Source organism: Amblyomma mixtum, unplaced genomic scaffold (genome assembly GCF_055824585.1).
Source record: "Amblyomma mixtum isolate Tamu unplaced genomic scaffold, ASM5582458v1 scaffold_23, whole genome shotgun sequence".
In the NCBI taxonomy this organism is placed as follows: Eukaryota; Metazoa; Arthropoda; class Arachnida; order Ixodida; family Ixodidae; genus Amblyomma; species Amblyomma mixtum.
In genome coordinates, this window is record NW_028317720.1 from 149967 (window position 1) to 169785 (window position 19819).

At 45.6% G+C, this 19819-nt stretch overlaps 1 protein-coding gene across 11 annotated transcripts in view; it reads right to left on the reverse strand.

Annotated features, from left to right (window-relative positions):
- Positions 1 to 1097: 1097 nt before the first annotated feature.
- The window catches only part of LOC149324559 (uncharacterized), a 41332-nt gene continuing 22610 nt past the window's right edge, over positions 1098 to 19819 (reverse strand). For 2 of the 11 annotated variants that reach the window (XM_089565356.1, XM_089565352.1), the window contains exons 10-14: positions 16641 to 16740; positions 14358 to 14463; positions 11693 to 11780; positions 9520 to 9625; positions 7713 to 7748 (exon numbers count right to left, since the gene is read on the reverse strand). In XM_089565356.1, coding sequence (XP_089421482.1) covers positions 16717 to 16740 — 24 coding nt within the window. In that variant the 3' untranslated portion in view covers positions 7713 to 7748; positions 9520 to 9625; positions 11693 to 11780; positions 14358 to 14463; positions 16641 to 16716. Of the gene's footprint in view, positions 1574 to 3823; positions 3963 to 7712; positions 7749 to 9519; positions 9626 to 10582; positions 10683 to 11692; positions 11781 to 14357; positions 14464 to 16640; positions 16741 to 18605; positions 18687 to 19819 lie in introns of those variants that run through there. The other 9 variants (XM_089565348.1, XM_089565355.1, XM_089565351.1 and 6 more) reach the window with 8 other exon arrangements.

Here is a 19819-nt window from a genome sequence, read left to right on the forward strand (position 1 = left end):
GATGAAACAGTAAAGGCAACATCTGAACGCCACAACGCCACGGTAAATCTTTACTCCACAGCAATTTCATGGTGCACAGTACGTTGACTCGCCCTTCGCGAACGAGTTAACTGGTGTCCTGATGCACTATTATTCGTATTAAAATGATGTTTAGCTTCCCTAGAGCACTCGTCGATCATTCATACCGTAGTAGGAATGCCATATAAAGTGTTTAGACTAATGTTTCGCCGTCGACCGCGAAGGTTTACGGGATCTGACAGAAGTGTTTTCCTTTAACAGAAGCATCGCTCGTTTCTGCGAACCGCTTTTTCTTGGAGGTTGTTGTGCTGAAATAGATGTTGCAAAATGTGAATGGCTGTTCCGAAGGGCATAAAATATATTCACACAGCAATGAACTAATGTTTAGGATAAATTGCGACACTTACCATGACAGTCTCTTCTTAAACGCATTCTACGCAAGTGCATGACTTCGCTGAATGGTATAGACTATTCAGAACCCCGCGGCGGTCGCATTTCGATGAATGCGAAACTACAAAGCCTCATGCACTGCGCGATGTTAGTGCACTTCGCTTTGGGATGTCGCGATGTCAGTGCAGTTGCTTTGGGACGTAAAAACCATTGAAATCAAATCAAATACGCTGTATGAATGGAACGCAATAATCTCCAAAGTGTACACTGCACGTATCGGTTATGTACAAGGTCTGGCTCTGTGGGCGGAGCACAGCGCACTTTCTTGTTTGGTTGTTTTTGCTTATCACTAGTTTGCATGAGATGCGAATCACAGGTCACTATATATATGGCTCCGCTGCAGTACAAAAGCTAAGAAAATAAACAACCTCCAACTCCCTCAGGCCCTAGAGGGAGTGCGCTCGCAGTTTTACTCTTTACCGAAGGAGTCGTTTCACTCCTTAGGCAGTTTGGGCGGAGTAAACTGCTGCTAGAGAGAGTACAGTATCCGGTATACTCTATCATAGAGAGTATCAGTTCTTAGAGTGCACAGTTTCATGTGTGACATTGTAACGAAGTAAACAAAATATCGAAAGTTTGCTATCTAATGTGTGAATGAAGGGAAAGTAAATCACTCGAGGGAAAGCAGATGCTGATAGTGTTGTTCAAGTTCCTTCGAAAAATTTTGAGCATGTTTTATTCTAGACGATCTGTTGTTCCATATTTTTCGGAACGATGGTGGCGCCGTGCATCATCCGAGCACACGGCAGCTGATCTTCGCCACACCAGCGTGTGTGCAGCCAAGTGAGCGTCCAACAACAGGTCCATCAGCTGGTCGACACAGTCGCCGCTATCCGGTGGAAGGCGGCGTCCAGCATCCGCAAGGTGTCGAGGCCCTCAGAGCGGCGGTGGCCAATGTCACCGTGCGCTTCATCAGCCGGTGGTGGAACTAGGCTGTCAGCCGAGTCCGGCGCTTGGTTCTGGGCGCGATTGAGCATCATCCCAGTTGCCACCGAAATAGTGCGGAGAAAGACAGGTCAGGGGAGGAGACCTCCGGCAGGGGGCGATTCTTTCTGTTCCTTCTGCGTCGCACTCTCTGGTGCCTCTTCGCCTTCTGTGCGGCGCGCTCCACATAAAAAGAGGAAAACGAAACAATAACTATAAACTACAGACATCTTCCTCAGAATGTCTTGTGCAAATTAATGTAACACATGATTTACATGAATGCTCTACCCTCATCCAAGAAGACAACTTTTTTTGGGCAAATGCAACACGCCTTAAGAACGGGTCTTTTCTACGAGACACAACTGATAGAATTTGGTCATAAATTAGCACTCTCAGTTAACAATGATAGCCAGGTTGACTGTACGCTCTTGGACTTCCAAGAACCTTTAACTCGGTTGCACACATGGTTTTTGGTGGTGAATTTGCCTACCTTCAAAATTATACCTTCCCCGTTCAAATGGCTCGAAGCGCATCTTTTGAGCAGAAAGCAACGTGTTATTCTAGAAAGAGTGCCAACAGTTCTGTGCCGTCTTTTCTTAACATTTAGCAGTCTTATAGTTCATGAAGTATCTTGGGGGGTGAGATCGTACGCGGACTGTTGCCTCTACCGTGCTGTCACCTGTGTGGCACCTGTCAATCAGCTACAACGTGGCCTAACCTAAGTCTTAACATGGTGCAGTACCTAGCACACGACATTAAATTTTTGAAAATTTTTACATATCTACTAAAATTAACAAAAAGCCGACCATTAACTGAGCAGTACTTTCTACTGACACGAACATACTAGTTGTCATGAATTACTGCTTATGTGGAACCCTCACTGACAATCTTTATTGGAACGATCAGCTTAACCATACTGCTGGTAATGGTAGTCGTCTTTGATATCATTAAAACGCATTTTGAAACAGGTATTGGCTAGATTGAAAAATCCTCCGCTAGACAAATGGGTGTCTCATCCTAGAATATGGTTGTGAGACTGCGAATCCCGACACAGAAGCAACTTATTAGCTTGAAGAGATTCAGGAGGGTGCGACACGGTTTCTGCCCTCAAACTATGACTTTACAAAATGATCCTCTCAGATGTGCCAAAGTGTATGGTTGCCTGTCTTACAAAGAGATTCAAGTATCTATGGCTGGAGCTGTTTTACAATGTTATAGGCAAGATATGTTTTACAAAAGATACATATATGAAAGATCGCCAGCTCTATACCATCTTGTTTCAAGCATGCTGTAAAAGTTTGAGGATATATTTAAAAACTTCTATTTTTTTTTTCAAACAGATCCTGATTGGAATAAACTGCCGAAGAGAAGTCAGCCCCGCCATCTTTTCAAAAGAGTATGCCTTGAATTTTCTTGCGATAACTGCTTTTCTACGCGTTTATCTTGTGAAATTTCTGAATACACAGTTAATTCTACAAGTGAAATTGTGTTCGAGCCATTTGCACTTCATGGTTCTTACAAAATAATGCGTCATTGTCTTCTTTGTTTGATACAGTGCGCCTTCTGTATAACCAGTTTTTCATGCCATATAATACATGTTTTCTTGTTCTGTGCGTTGCCCAGGATATCGATATGGCGATTTTTATTTTTACCATGGCTTGCTTTGTTTTTACCCTCTTTTAGCTCCCATTTTGTTTTCAAATTGGAAGTAGTTTATTTTCGTTTCATCCTCTTTTTTACAATGTGTTATCTGTATGACAAGGTAAATTTCCTCTCGTATCCCCCATACAAAAAGGCCATCAACGGGAGCTGCAAGAATCGGAATAAACAGAAAGGTAAATAAACAAATTTGTGTGAGAAATATTGCCGCCGTAATGACGTAATGCACGACGAGCCCTGAAAACTTTTCTGGAGTTCGAAACCAGGCATCAAAATTGGTTTGGTTTGGTTTATGGGGTTTGACGCCCCAAAGCGACTCAGGTTATGAGGGACACCGTAGTGTAGGGCTCTGGAAATTTCGACCAACTGGGGTTCTTTAACGTGCACCGACGTTGCACAGTACACGGGCCTCTCAATTTTTGCTTCCATTCAAATTTCCTTAAGGCACACCTCCAAACGCGTCAGTAAAATAGCAACTATTATTATCTGTGAGAAGAGCCCTTCTATCCTGTTTACCGAACGCATTGTTTTGAACGGAGATAAACTCAATTTGAATTTGAATGTCGAATGGGTAATATGGAACTGGGATCTCAAAAGTCGCTCACAAGGCATCGTAGTGTGCTGAAGGCTGTGATGATAGCCACTACTATTCTCTGTGAGAAGAGCCCTTCTATCCTGATTACCGAACGCATCGCTTCGAACGGAAATAAACTGAATTTGAATTTGAATGTCGAATTGGGCACATGGGACTCTATTTTCCAAAGTCGCTCACAGTGCATCGTAGTGTGCTGAAGGCTGTGACGCTGTCTCGAGTCTGGCAGGCTTCGATGGTGCTGTTATGTGCACAGTCTCGTCCATCCAATCCGCTCCGCGGGCAGACTCCCTCAAAAATTGTGGCGAGGCTGGCCAGCCTGCAAATGAAGACCATTGGTGTTAGAAATCAGGCTGTTTTACAAAAAAAAAACTTAATTCGTAAGTGTTTGAAGCACTGAAGCGACTCTTGTGGTACGAATGATACTGCAGTGGTAGGCTCCCGACTAATTTAGGCGACCCGTGCTCGGGAACATGCGCAGACATCGCAAAAAAAAATTAACCAGAGCATGCCCTAATGTGCACATGGCCAATCTTTTAGGACTAACGCGCTACGACGAGATTAAACGCCATTGCTTCGTCGCTGCGCGCCGTGATACGGCGCTGACAAGGCGGCCGAACTACAGTTGCGGAACGTTGTTAAAAAATTGCCCGCGTTTTCGTACGATTTATGCCCTGGCTAGCTGGTTTGCGATTTCATTAGCACAATAATGACGCCAGGAAAAAATCTCTGCCTCTCCCGTAACCGAGAGTAGAGTAAGCATGAAATGTTTACGGGCCTAATGTCATCTCGGTGGACACCCGAACCGCACCGTACAGGAAGGGAGGAACGCCACCACCCGTTCAGCGCGATGCCTTGTCATTTGAACGCAAGGTTTTTTGAGGAAAGGAAATGGCGCAGTAATTCTCTGCCACCTCGGTGGACAGCCGAACTGCACCGTAAAGGAAGGGAGGAACGCCACCACCCGTTCGGCACGATGCCTTGCCCTTTGAACGCAGCGCTTCTCCCCCGGATCACGTACGACAACGAAGTGCAACATGCAATTTATGTGGTTTTTGCACGCGTTATTAGAAATCGGAAATTATAATTCCGTGTGTTATCAAACACACAGCTCCACTGATATCTTGATAAACATTGAGAAGGCACTGGCAGCAGTTATTTTTTGTCTCGTTTGGATACCAACCAGCGCTTGCATGCCGGTCGCGTAGGAGGGCTTACGGAGTCTCGTTAAATCTCGCTAAGTCTCGTACGGTGCCCGGATGTTCTCGTTTCAGAGCCCGGATGACTGGAATTCAGTGCCCGGATGAGTGGATTTCAGTGCCCGGATGACTGGATTTCAGTGCCCGGATGACTGGATTTAAGTCCCCGGATGACTGGATTTCAGTGCCCGGATGACTGGAATTCAGTGCCCGGATGACTGGATTTCAGTGCTCGGATGACTGGATTTCAGTGCCCGGATATCTGGATTTCAGTGCCCGGATGACTGGATTTCAGTGCCCGGATGATGGCTCTCGGTCTCGGCGTGACGTCACCACACTGCCGACAACGGGGGCTAAAAGCATTTCATGTTTAAAATAACGTTACGACGATTGCGATTATGCTACAGAAGGGTCAAAATTTGTGGTCTACAGTTTGCACAGTCTTTAGGTAAAAACAAAGCGTCTGCGAGAGTGCTTGCGGGAAGCGCGCAAAACTCGTTCATCCACCTGCATTTTCCCCGCAGCATGTCGGTGTGGTCTTGTCGCCCGCTTGCGGGCAGCGTCCAGAAAATACCGCTGTGCTTTAGCTGTGCGGGAGAATATATAGCGCGTTCATAGGAGTGACAAGTCACCGCTTAACGCAAAGTGCTGTAGAGCGGCTAAGGGGTTAACTAAAAGACACATGCCGACTTGCTCCTGGTCACCTTCCCTTTTAACTAAAGGGCTCACGCTGACTGGTCTCCTTCCCTTGTGTGCCTTTCCTCGGCTCTTCTTTCTCTCTATTGACGCCAAACTACAACTTTAAACAGTGATTTAAAGAGCTTCTGCTGCAAATAATACCTCCTGATCGAACGGAAATAGCTTTTGGCAAAGCGACTTTCCCTGAAATGTGACGAACGAGTCGGTGTTCATACGGCGGGGAAAAAATGTCACAAAGCTCAAGAGGCAGATTTTGACATGCAGCCGCACTACCAGAAAACGTTATCAGTTTGGCAATACCAATATTAGGAAAATCACTTCTCAGCTAATGTTTTTAAAAATTCATACTCCGGGAACCTTATTTTCATTACATTTCATCATAGTGAGTGATGAACAGAACATCGGGGAATTGACAATGCAAAGAAAGCAACCAAACATTCAAAATAGGCAATAAATGCAAGTGGGTTGTTGCTGGGTAGTTGGTTTGACAGAAGAGAAAGAAACAGCGTGGAGGCCAGATGGTGAAGGTCTAAGAACTTGAGTTGTTAGTGCCTGTCCGGTTCACCTTTATCGTCCTTTGCACCATAGATACTCTCCGCAAATAACACCGAAGAAAAAATTGACTGCTTGGTCTCGGGTTTTTATTAATCAGGTAATGCTCTAATTTCTCTATAAATCAAAACGAATCGGTGCAGCACTGTAGACGCCGTGGTGGCTGCTGACCCGAAAGACGCGGGTTCGGTCGCGGTCGTGGCGGTCGAATTTTTGTGTAGGTGAAATTCTAGAGGCCCGTGTGCTGTGCGATGTCAATGCAGGTTAAAGAACCGCAGGTGGTCGAAATTTCCTTAGCTGTCCTCTGTGGCGTTCCTGATAGAAGAGTTGCTTTGGAGCGTTAAGCCCACATAAACCGTAAACTGTAACAGGCCAAGGACAAAGCAGTTAGGCCATTGCTAACGACAATTATTTCTTTATCAATTTTTGTTTTTGTCCAAACGGCCGCTCTAGTGTAGACCGCTCGGGGTGTACAGGTACAAATTCGACTTCCCCAGCGCTTTAAAATAGTACTGCCGCGCGAAAATCTCCTTTTAGTGCTGACGCCGACATCCATGCAGCACGTAAATAATTCATACTGAAGAGTCTTAACAGCAATGTCCATAAAAACTAATAATTTAAGGTGACAGATTGGTAGGTTTATGGCGTTTAACGTCCCAAAGCGACTAAGGCTATGAGAGACGCCGTAGTGGCGGGCTCCGGAAATTTCCACCACCTGGGGTTCTTTAACGTGCACTGACATCGCACAATACACGGGCCTCGAATTTCTCCTCCAAAGAAATTCAGCCGCCGCGGCCGGGATCGAACCCGCGTCTTTCGGGCCAGCAGCCGAGCACCATAGCCACTGAGCCACCGCGGCGGCTCTTTTAAGGTGACAATTTCTTCCTCATATCTGTTCAGTGCTCTCTAGGTGATTTAGGTGCAATTTTTTAGAGCACTGAGCAGATATGAGGAAGAAATTGTCACCTTAAAAGAGCCGCCGCGGTGGCTCAGTGGCTATGGTGCTCGGCTGCTGGCCCCAAAGACGCGGGTTCGATCCCGGCCGCGGCAGCTGAATTTCTTTGGAGGAGAAATTCGTTCAGTGCTCTCTAGGTGATTTAGATGCAATTTTTGTTTTACTGTTTGTTCGAAGTATTCTTGAGATGTTGTACAGAAGACTTTTTTCCCCTGGGGAGTACTGCGCTGAATTTCTCTTGAACTTTGTGGGGGCAAAAGAATCATATAAGGAACGACATTGGACATCATATGGCGATGGCATTTCTGATGTCCTTCAGTGACTCAGGCCGTGCATAACTTCAGACTTCACAGCCCCCACCAACCTTTCTTTTCCTACTTTTCAAACACAGTACTTCATTTGGACGATTAACTTATTCGATGCCCTTGTTTGAACAATTGATTTTGGCAGCCGGTGAAACCCGGTGACGTATTCTTTCTGCATAAAGTTTTCATTTCTCACGAGCACTGAATCGCACCATCCTCACCTTCCTCTCACGTAGCTGCCTGAATGACAAACTTCAGCTTTAGTCGGGGATGTCTCCCCTTTCACTCATACCATGCGGACTTGGATGAAGGAGTACAGCAGCCCGCCAAGCTCAGGGCAAACAAGGCGATCTTATGCCGCAGCTTGGTTCCACATCCGAGGCGCCAGACACATCCTGCGAAGGTGAACCATGCACTCATTTGCATGATGAAGCACAAATAACGTTACAAACAGTACAATACGTCCACGCTTAAACAATGTATACGGTTTGCGTAGCGAACACTGGTTCGCTATTTTGCCAAATATCCTCAGAATACAAAAAGATACACCTAGCTATCCAACAAATCTAAGGGTCTCTATAAAATTGCGTGATTCAAGCCAAAATGGAGGAGGTGCACAAAATACGTGTAGTGAGTTGCACATAGACAAGTACATATAGAAAGTGCAACTGTAGAATGTGCGTACAGAATCCTAGAAATATAAAAAAACCCTCCATTTCAGCGGCTGCTAGCGCGTCCTATGAAAATTAGCGTTTTTTTTTAATGCTTGGTTCACTCCTTTCATTTTATTGGGTGATAGGCGGGGGTTGCTTCCCCTTCACTTTTAAATTACGTGGCGCTTGCTGCTGACACAAACAGATGGTACAACTTCGCGATGAACACAAAAAGCTGGACTTTATCCTCGGCGTGGCTCATCAGCAGAGCATCTCAAGTAAATGACTGAACTCGAATAGGATTAAATTGATCCGGACAATATTTGCTGAACTTTCACGAATAAGGCTAATGCATATGTGAAAGCGAACATTTTCGCTGCTTACTTCGCCATAGCATTCTATGTCTGTTTTTATGTTAGAGTAAGCTTCCGGTTTAACAGCTGTGCGCAGTAGCTAGCTTTGCACCCCTGTCACCCCCAAGGCTTTCGGACGCGGTGCGCAGCTGTCCGCTGAGTAGCGCCACATGTGGCGCCGAGTAGCGCCACAAGTAGCGTCACTAAATGCGTCATTAGTAGCGCCAAGTAGCGTCAGCATGTCCTACACCGGTGGCGTAATATTTTTTGAATAGTTTCGTATGAGATATGGCTGCGGGAAAGTTCCCACGTGCGTGCTTTGGTCTTCATAAGGAAAGATATAGTTGATGTGTGTGTCTGCACTGCACCCCTAATGGGTCTAGGGACGGTCTCTTTATTTCCTCAGTAGGCTTACTGCCTGCTACGAAGGCCGGAAAGTCCAATGCATTTTAGCTGACCATTCATGCGGCGCTCACAGGAAAAATGAGAATGTGAGCGCTGTGGTGGTGGTAACCGCGAAACCATGGTTGAAAAATGGCGCGTTAGTTACCAACAGCGCTATCTAATAGTCATCACGTTCATTCAGAAGTGCACGCCAGCATTTTACAAGTTTAACCGTGTAACGAAAGGGTCATGTATCTAAGGACTTCCATTTTCGCAACGCTTGGTGCTTCGATTTATGGAAAAAACTTCGTCAGCAGCACGACTTTCGTTTCTGAATCCCTCTGCTAAAATGCACAAATTACTTTTCTTAATTTCTCGGCGGAATTTCCTTGGAAGCCTAACCGAAAATATGCCTAGAATATACCAATCCAAAGGCCGAAGTCATGCTAGAACCTTCACTGCATTGTTTTAAACGCGGTTAGCTTGTATCAGTTCACAAAGAATGAAGAGGGGTAAAACGGAATTGGGCTTAAGAACTAATGCCACTGCCCTCTATCCATTGCCTGAAAATTTTGTTCAAAGAAAACAGCCTCGTGGTAAGCAAGAAGCGTGCAGATGGAACGAGTGAGGATCGCCAGAACTGAACCAGGACGTATTTCTGACATTTCAGAAATATTTGCGCCAACAACTTATTCGGAAACACAGAAATTTATTCGGAAACACGGAAACACAGATGCAACCGGTACAAGGCTGGCTGCTTAATTAGAACTACTCACCCGATAAGTGGACTGTGGAACTGACGCGCCATCTGGGCACTCGGCTGTAGGCATCGCCTTAAAGCCATCACAGCGCCTCCGACGAGTACCGCGTAACGGGTCTGGCCTGAGAAAAGACAAGGTGGAGTTTTAGGATTACAGGCACCTCTACTGCAGTGCTGGAATCACACTGAATCCTGAGTTCGCAAGCATTCACGCGCTTTTGGAATATGATAGGACACCCGTATCATTGCTTGTTTACCTGTCGATAGATGGCGTCGCTGGATCCAAGTCTGCACAGGGTGCGGTTATTATACCATCCACCAGGCAGGAGGTTAACCACCTACCCGGCGTAGGGTTTCCGTGACCAGAACAGGGTCTAGACCTACATAGCACCCAACCTACTGGCTGTGGATTCACTGCACTCCAGATTCATGTGAGCGGTCAGCATGTCCCTCTCTCCTACGGACCGGTCTCTCTAATACACACTGCTCGGTGTAATGTCAGTCTGAAGCAGTGCGAACGAAAATGACTATAAGAATTCTAGTCAAAGGTGACTTTTTTCCCCTTAGTCTGTAATCTGTAATCTGTGGTGTCTAGGTGGCTTAGACGCAATTATTCTTTCACTAACCGCTTGGTCGCAGTGTTCCCGCGATGTTGTAGGAAACGGGTTTTTTTTTTCTTTAGAAACATTGCACTGAATCTCTCTTGAACTTTCCGGCGGCAATACAATCCAGTAACCGGAAATACTAGCCATTATATGGCGATGGAATCTCTTCTGTCCTCCGGTCGTACATAAAAGACACGACAGATCCCCCCCCCCATTCCCCCCAGCACATCTTGCTGTGTTTCTTACTATAAAAATGCAATTCTTCAGTTTTTACTACCTGGACTAGCCGCTTATTCAACGCCACTTGTTTCAACAAGCTATTGCGGTAGTCAGCGACACCCGGACGCCGCATTGTGTCTGAAAGCAGTGGTCACTTCTGACGAGCACTTAATCGCACCATTCGCAACTGTCTGTCATGCAGCTGTCTGAATGACAAACTTGTACTTTAGTCTGAGATGGCTGCCTTTCACTCACACCATGGCGACTCCAGGTGCAGATATACAGGAGCAGTACCAAGCTCAGGGCAGACAAGGCGACGTTCATAGTACAAAGCGCATGTAGCGCCTGTAGTACCCTGCAAAGGTGAAGCATACAATCATTTGCTTGACGAAGCCCCTCACCTTAAGGCTTTCTCACACTGCCCGTCGAGTAGCGTCACAATTTATCCTCGATGCAACGCGAGCGCTGTGTACCAGTGTACACGTTGGCTTGCTCTGCACCAGTGGCATAACACGCTTTCGAATCGCGTAATATAAGATATGGATGCGTGCAATTCGCACGTGCATGCTTTTGTCTCCATAAGGAAAGGTATAGTTCATGCGTGCGTCCGCATTTCGCACCTAGTGGGTATGTGGACGGTCATTTTCTTTTCAGGGTGGGCTGACTGCCTGCTACGTTGGCCTGAACGTCCAAAGTATTTTCTCTAACCATTCATGCGGCGCTGACAGGAAAAATTCGAATGCGAGGGCAATGGTGGGGATAACCGCGGTTAAAAATTGGCGCGTTAGATACCAACAGCACTCTCCATTAGTCGGCACATTCATCCAGAGATGTACGCCAGCAAGTATAATGAAGAAGGGTCATTAATGTCAGGTGTTGCGTTTTCACAACGCTTTGAGCTTCGATTTATGGGGCAAAAAGTCATAAGCAGCAAGACACGTCTATGTATCTCCTTGCTTAAAAAATGAATATCACTTTGCTTTCTGTGGAACCTTTACCGAAAAAATTCCCAGAGTATACCAATTCAAAGGCTGAACTTATGCTGGAACCTTCAGTGTATTGTTCAAAACGCGGGAAGCTTGTAGCACTTCATAAAGAATGAAGAGGGATAAAACCGAGTTAATCTGTAGAAATAATGCCATTACCCTCTATCCATTGCCTGAAAAGTTTGTTGAAAGGAAACAGTGTCGCGGTGCGCAAAGAGCATGCAGGCACAGCGAGTCAGGTTCGAAAGGACTGAGCCAGAATAGTCCCCTCTCATTTCACAAATATGTATATCAGCCACTTATTCCGAAATCCAGAAATTTGATTCTCGATACTTCCTCCACCCGATACAAGCCTGCTGCTATACTAAAAACTACTCACCCACAGACTGGATTCTGGAACTAGCGCCGTACCCGTCGCGCAAAAGCCATCAGAGCGCCTGCGACGACCCTCGTCAGACGGCTGGTGCCTGCGAAAAGACAAGGCGGAATTTAGGATTACAGGTAACCCTCGTGCAGTACTGCCGTTATATTGAATGGTAAGTTCGCATGCTTTCACGCGTTTTTGAAATAAGAAAGGACACCCCTCTTAGTGCTTGTTTACCTCTCGATATAAGGTGTCGCCGGATCCAAGTCTGTAGAGATGCTGCGGCCGCAGTTTTGACACCAAGCAGCGGGAAATGCGTTAACCTCCCACTCGGTGCGGCGTTTTCGTCGCCAGATCAAGGTCTAGATCGCGCATAGCGCCCAACCTGTAGTTTGAAGAATTACCGAGTCCTGATTCATGTGAGCGGTCAGCATACCTCTCTCTATACGCATTGGTCTCTCTAATACGCACTGGTCAGTCTTATGCAGTACGAACGACAGTGTCAATAAAGATAATAATCAAAGGTGACTATTTTTTTCTCCATCTCTAATCAGTGGTCTCTATGTGGCTTAGACGCAATTATTCTTTCACATAACTGGTTGTTCGCAGTGTTCCGGAGATGTAGTAGGCAGATGTAGATGACAGATGTAGATGTAGGGGACAAGGCTAAATGCATATCGCGGAACGCTTCAGCTACCCTGCACTTACAGCTCTGGTTTATCACAAGCGTTAGAAAAGAAAATAAATTTTGGAATATCAGTCATATTTTCAGTCGTGCACCAACTCCCCAGTGCCTCTCATTCTGTATAGAGCAGGCATTATTCGACTTTAAGAGTGACAGCTCTTATTCATAACGTTTCTCAATTTCTCGGGGTCTGCTACCACCTTCCTTCGACGTGAAATTTTCCGTCAACTTTACTGTTTGCGCGAAATTTTTTGTGAACTTTTCTGTCCGAGGAATTCTAAATTGCGGCCCCCACAGTAAAAGGACATAGACCCTAATTTTTGATTGATTGGTGATGTTATAATTAACTAGTCACATTACTATGTTTAACTGCTTTTAACACAGTAATTATTAAGGCATCATAAAACGAATTAGATATTTTGAATCCCCTATATAAGTATAACAGGATACAGCCCAAAATTTACTGAAGTTAATATTTAGTTAAGGTTATGATTATATTTATTTGCTATATTTACTAACCAATAAGGTTATGATGTACCTAATGGATATTATAACTGGCTCGATGAGTAGGACATGTTGGACACCAATATTGTCCAATTAGGTCAATATTTACTTATGGTTAGGCTTAACATGGCGGTCATGTCGTCAGCACGCGGGTGACAGTGGATATACTGATTGCTATGATGAAACGTCGATGGACAAGAGCCCACAAAAAAAAGAGAGAGGGACTAAAGGTGGGGTGAAAGAGCTATTTCCCAAGCATTTCACCATAAAATGCCCGGCACCAGGCAGAGAACGCTTGTATCTGGTGTATCATGGACGCGTCCCCGCCTCCTGGGTATCGCCCCAGGCACCTCCAACCTCCCAGGCACATGCTCGAACGACTAACTAAGCCACCGCTGCGGTCTTCAAATTTGTCTTCGGCCTGTCTCGCAAATTCAGCGGCTCACGCAAATGATGCCTGAACAGAACTGGATCAAACTGAACACCACAATCTTTGCTGAACGCTCAGAAATTAAGCTGATACATAAATTAGGTGTATGACTCCAGTAGGGAATTGCCCGATAGCATTCTAAGCGTCTTTTGAGGTAGGAAGTTAGCTCTAGTGGGCCCAGTGAATCCACATGAGACACTTCGTGTTTAATAGCTCTGCGTAATAGCTAGCCCTGCACCCCTCATATCGACAAATGTTTTTTGACGCGCTGCGAGGCAGTCCGAAGTGTAGCGTCGCATTTTCTCCTGCATCTAACCCAGTCCGTGCGTTCCAATGAAACCACAGGCATTACCTGCGCCAGTGACGTAAGAGCTTTGGAATAGTTTCGTATCAGATATGGCTGCATGCAATTCATACGTGTGTGCCCTTGTCCCAACCGCGGTTGAAAATTGGCATGCTGGATTCCAACAGCACTATCCATTAGTAGCCACATTACTCAAGAGGTGTATGACAGCAAGTCTAACAGTTTATCGAAAAAGGTTCATGCATATCAGGTGTTACATTTTTACAACGCTTGGTGCTTTGACTTATTAGGCAAAGCTGCGAAAAAGCAATAGTTTTGTTTATATATCGCCTGGCTAAAAATATTAAAATTATTTTTCCCTCTACTCCAAAGAAATTTCCGTGAAAGCCTAGCCAAAAATACGGCCAGAATGTACCAGTCGAAAGGCCGATGTCATGCTGGAACCTCCAGTGTTTTGTGCTAAATGCCGTAAGCTTGTAGCACTTCTCAACGAACAAAGAGGGTCAAAAACCATGTTAATGGGTAGAAATAATGTCACTGCCCTAATCTATTGCCTGAGTTAAAAATTCGTTGAAGGGGAATTGCGCCGCGCTGGCCAAGAAGCGTGCAGATGGAACAAGTTAGGTTCGCGAGAACGCAGCCCTCAGTTTTCACAAATAATTAGACCAGCCACACATCCACAAATACAGAAATTTAATTCTCAATCCTTCACCCCCTGCAACCGGTACAAGGCTGCTGCTTACTTAAGACTACTCACCCGCTAAGTGGATAGTGGTGCTCGCACTCCGTCTGGGCACCCGCCTGTAGGCATCGCTCTAAAGCCATCACAGCGCCTGCGACCAGAACCTCGAAACTAGTGTTGCCTGCGAAAAGACATGGTGGAGTTTTAGGATTAGAGGAACCTCTTCTGCAGTACTGCAATCACACTGAATCGTAGGTTTGCACGCAGTCGCGCGTTTTCGAAATAAAGGACACCCATCTCATTGCTTGTTTACCTGTCGATATACGGTGTCGCTCTATCCAAGACTGCAGAGGGGGCAGTTATGACATCAACCACCGGGCAACTTGTTAACCACCTACCCGGCGTGGAGTTTTCGTCCCCAGAACAAGATCTTGATCTTGACCAACATGGCACCCAACGTACCGGCTGGGGAATCACCCCACTACAGATCTATATTTGTGTCAGCATGTCTCTCTCCACTCTAAGTCCTCTCCATCTAACAAGGCAGTATCGCTGAGAGCGATAGAGGCTTGTTAAATGGTGATCGAGGGTTGTAAATGTGCCTCTTTTCTTCCACTAAACAATTGGTAGTCGGCGCATATTAACCTTGTTCTTTCTTTGGTTGTTTTTGTTGCACCTCAGTATTTTCAGTCATGCAGCAACTCGACATACTGCCCGACATTTTGTAGAGGAGGAACTATTTTAGTTTTCACCTCGGATGTAAACTCACGAATCACTGATGAGATACGTGGTGTTTGCTGCTGATACCGACAGATGACACAAACGGGCAATGTGCACGAAAGACGGACAGTGTCGTCATGATGATGATGATAAGTTTTTATGGTGCAAGGGCGTCTTAGGCTGAAGAGCGCCATGGCACCGGGTTTTTCCTTTACTCAAGGTGGGGTGAAATACCCATTTGCCAAGAACATCACCCTTAAAAAGTCGAACACCAGGCATGGGAAACTTGTTACCGCTGTATCACCGGTGGGTTCCCGGCGGCACTAGGGATAGCACCCCGCATCTTGCGCAAGCCAGGCGGACGTTCAAATAACTAGGCTACCGCTGCTGTCTTGAAATTTGTCTTCGGCCATGCAAATGATGACTAAACCCCAATTGGGCCAAACAGAGCGAGACAATCTTTCCCCAACTTTGAGAATAAAAAAAAAGCTGATGCAAAAGTGAAGGTGAACGGCTCCGCTGGATATCCCCCGATAGCATTCTAAGCGTCTTTTCTAGTAAGGAGTTAGCCCTCGCGGGTCATTGACATATACTTCAGACACTTCATGTTTAATATTTCTGCATAGTGAGGTGGAGGCCGCTCACCACTAAGTCTTTCTGACACGCATCCGACTATCAATTCAACGCGATAACTACAAGCCGCCTGTACGGAATATGCCACTGGCGTAACAGCTTTTGAATTGTGTCCATGAGTCTGTTTGAGGTATGGCTGTGGGATATCCGTACGCGAGTGCTTTTGCCTGGGCAAGGAAGGAAAACAGTTGATGTTAGTCTCCGCATATCGCCACTAGTGGATGAGGCGAAGGCCATTTTATTTTCTCAGCACACTGAGTGCCTCCTACGCAGGCCTGAAATTCCGTTGTATTTTCGCTAACCATTCATGCGGCGCTGACAAGACACACGTGAATATGAGCGCCGTGGTGGTGGTAACCGCGAAGCCACTGTTGAAAATTGGCGCGTTAGATACCAACAGCATTATCCACTACGCGCTACGTTCCTCGAGAGGTGTACGTCAGCATTTTATGTGCAGCAGTTTAACGAAAAACGGTCATGCATGTCAAGTGTTTCATTTTTAAAACGCTTGGTTCTTCGATTTATGCATGGGGCAAAAAGCTACGTTGGGAGCAAGTCTTTCGCTGCTGTATTCTCTTGCCCAAAATGCGAAAATTACTTTTCCCTCTTCGCCGCAGAAATTTTCGTGGAAGCCTAACGAAAAATATTCTCATAATTTACCAATCGAAAGACCAAATCTATGCTGGAACACTTAGTGTATTATGCTATACTTAATAATATTATAGCACTTCGCAAACAACGAAGAGTGGCAAAACCCTGCTAAGCTGTAGAAATAATATCAGTGCCCTGTATCCATTGTCTGAAAAGTTCGTTCAAACGAAACATCGTCCCCACAAGCCAGGAGCGCGCAGGCGGAATGAGTGAGGTTCTCCGGAACTGAGCCAGAACGGCGCCCCCAAATTTCAGAAACATTTGTTCCAGTAATTCATTCTGAAATACAGAAATTAGTCTCTCGATCCTCCCTGCAACAAATCCAACGCAGGTGCTGTAGAAAGCACTACTCACCAGCTGACCACAATGTGGAACTGGCTCGCTGTCCGGGCACGTCACTGTACCCGTCGCGGAAAAGCCATCAGGGTGCCTACGACGAGACTCCGGGTGCTGCCTGCGAAACAACAAAGTGGAGTTTGAGGATTAGAGGCAGTGCTGCAGTCACACTGAATCGTAAGTTTGTCCGCTTTCATGTGTTTTCGAAATAAGAGAGGAAACGCATCTGATTGCTTGTTTACCTGTGGATATGCGATCTCGCGAGATCAAAGAGTACAGGAATGAAGCGCCCGCACTTATGACACCAACCTCCGGGTACTATGCTAACCACCTACCTGTTACAGGGATTTCGTCATCAGAACAAGATGTAGATCGACACAGCGCCCAACGTATGGGCTGGGGAATCACACCACTCCAGATTCATGTGAGCGGTCAGCGTACCTCTCTTTACTACGCACTAGTCTCCAGTACGCAATGGCCAGTGTGAGGTCAGTCTGAAGCAATGTGAACAACAATGTCTAAAAGAGGTAATAATCAAAGGTGACCTTTAATTCCTAGTCAGTGGCCTCTAGTTAGCTTAGACGCAATTTTTCTTTCACTAACCGCTTGGTCGCAGTCATCATCATCATCATAATCAGTCTGACTACGCCCACTGCAGGGCAAAGGCCTCTCCCATGTCTCTCCAATTAACCCTGTCCTTTGGCATCCGCGGCCACCATATTCCCGCAAATTTCCTAATCTCCTTAATACATAAATTTCCAACAGCGTCTAATTTCCCCCCTTCCTCCCTCTCTGTTTCCTACTATCGGAATACAATACTTCAATACTTGAGTTTTTACTGCATGGAGTAGCCGCTTATTCAACGCCACTTGTTGCAACAAGCTATTACGGCAGCCGGCAACACCCGGGCGTCGCATTCTTTCTGAATGAACTCTCCACCTCTCACAACCACTTAATCGCGCCATCCTCAACTTTGTCATGCAGCTGCGTGAATTGCAAACCTGAACTTTAGCCAGAGATGTCTCCCCTTTCATTCAGGCCATGCCGACCCGCGATGAAGTAATAGAGCAGCCCACCAAGCTCCTTGCAGACAAAGCGACACTGACAGCCCGAAGCTGGTTGACACATCCGAAATGCCAGAGCTGCCGTGCGAAGTTGAAGCATACAATCATTTGCATGACGAAGCATAAATAATGCCGAATAGCGTCATTTTTCAGCGTTGAAGCATCGTAGACAAGTAGTCTAGCGGCCACTAGTTCGGATGTTTTCAAAATATTCGGAGGATGGAAGGAGAACACGCAGACAATTATACATGGAATGTACTTACGTTGATACATTTTGCGCACTTTAGCCTCGAAAATCAATTATACATGGAATGTACTTACGTTGATACATTTTGCGCACTATAGCCTCGAAAATCTTTTTAAAAAACTTGCAATTTTAGTAGTGTCAACATGTTCTATCGAAATTCGCATGGTTATTTTGTATGCAGGTTGCGTTACTCTGAATTTATTGGGTGGTAGGGCGCAGCCGCTGCAGGTAGAAAATGAATGAATGAAAATTGAAAATATTGCGGCGCAATGATGACAACACAGGAAAGAAAAAGGCAACGCGTGCACACACAGCGAATTGTTTATTGGAAGAAAATCGCAATATTTCTTAGCCTTGCTCAGCATGTAACAATGCCCTATCGCTCTCAGCACAGCCAGTAACAAATAATCGGCAAATGACAATTCCAAATAGAATCCCCAGAGCGCTTCTTCAACCCTGCACTTATAGCACTAGCTTTTAACAAAGGTTAGAAAATAAAAAAAAATAGCAGTAGCAGTGCCAGTCAGTCGTAGCAGAAGCAGGGTCGGGTTGTAAGCAACAGCAGTCAATACCTTAATAGCTAAGTGGAGATAGGTAGACTAGCTTTGAACATTAAAAGCTTCAATGCAAGACAAAAGCAAAACAAAGAGGAGTGCGAAAGCATCGACCTACTCTGTAAAAAGCCTGCTTCTTGACATCTTCAGCATCTTTCTCACTTGTACCCAAGCGCCTTTGAGGGTTTTTCCGCAGCAGCTGTAAGTCAACAATAGAGAGTTTTAGTACAGCGAGCTTTGCATGTAAGATAACTACATATTAGACGTGCAAAAACCGAAGCAACATAAAAACTGACAGCAACACCGCTTAGGTTTAGACGTCGGACGCGCAAACAGGGAAGAAGGAATTTTCGCGGTACAGGTCTTCATAAAAACTTTTCCACTTTTTACTTGTTACTGGCTGGGCTGAGAGCGATAGAACCATGTTACTTGGTAAGTGAAGTTATAAATGTGCCCCTTCCAATAAACAGTTGGTACCGTTCAAATGAGCTGTCTTTTTCTTGCGTTGGCATGGTTGCGCAGCGTGTATTTTCTGGCACACAACAAAACGCCCAAGAGCGCAGAGATCTGTACAGCCCGCGGCGGATGAAATCTCACCCATCGCTGCTAAGTTACGCCACGTTTGATGCTTGCACCGACAGATGACACAAGTGGGCGATTTCCACGAAGTCTGAACTTTATCCTGATGATGGTGATGATAATGATGAATTTTTATCGCGCAAGGGCATCTGTGGCCGAAGAGCGCCATGACAAAAGGTTTCTCTCTTACTCAAGGTTATGTCAAATACCGAGTTCCCAAGCATTCCCCCCTAAGTAAAACTCTAGTTTGGGCGAGTTGGTTCATGATGAAATAAAAACTGGTATGGCGCAAGAAACGGGGACACAGAAGGCACACAAAACACAGGACTGACGCCAACTTGCAACTGGGGTTTATTTATTGCACCAAGCCTGCCTTTTATACCACAACCAAGCCATATCCACGAAAGCGTAAACGTTGTACATATAAAACGGCAATTCATGCGACCACTGGCAATAAAGTAACGCTGATCATAACAGAATCTAATCTAAACAGAGCTTGGGAGGCCAACTTATTTTCTGGCCAGCAGAAACACATCAACCAAGGCAAAACGTGCCCACGAATGTCTAGGTCTCCAAACAAATGTGTGATAGAAGCTTTAAGTCTAAAAGATTCGGCAGTAAAAAATGTACGCACTGACACTCGCATACAATTAAACACGGAAAGTATTTTTGTATAATGTGCACATAGAAGCCTAGAAAATCTGGGAAAAAAATTTCTGCAGTTGCCAGCACGTTCTGTAGAAATTCGCGTGG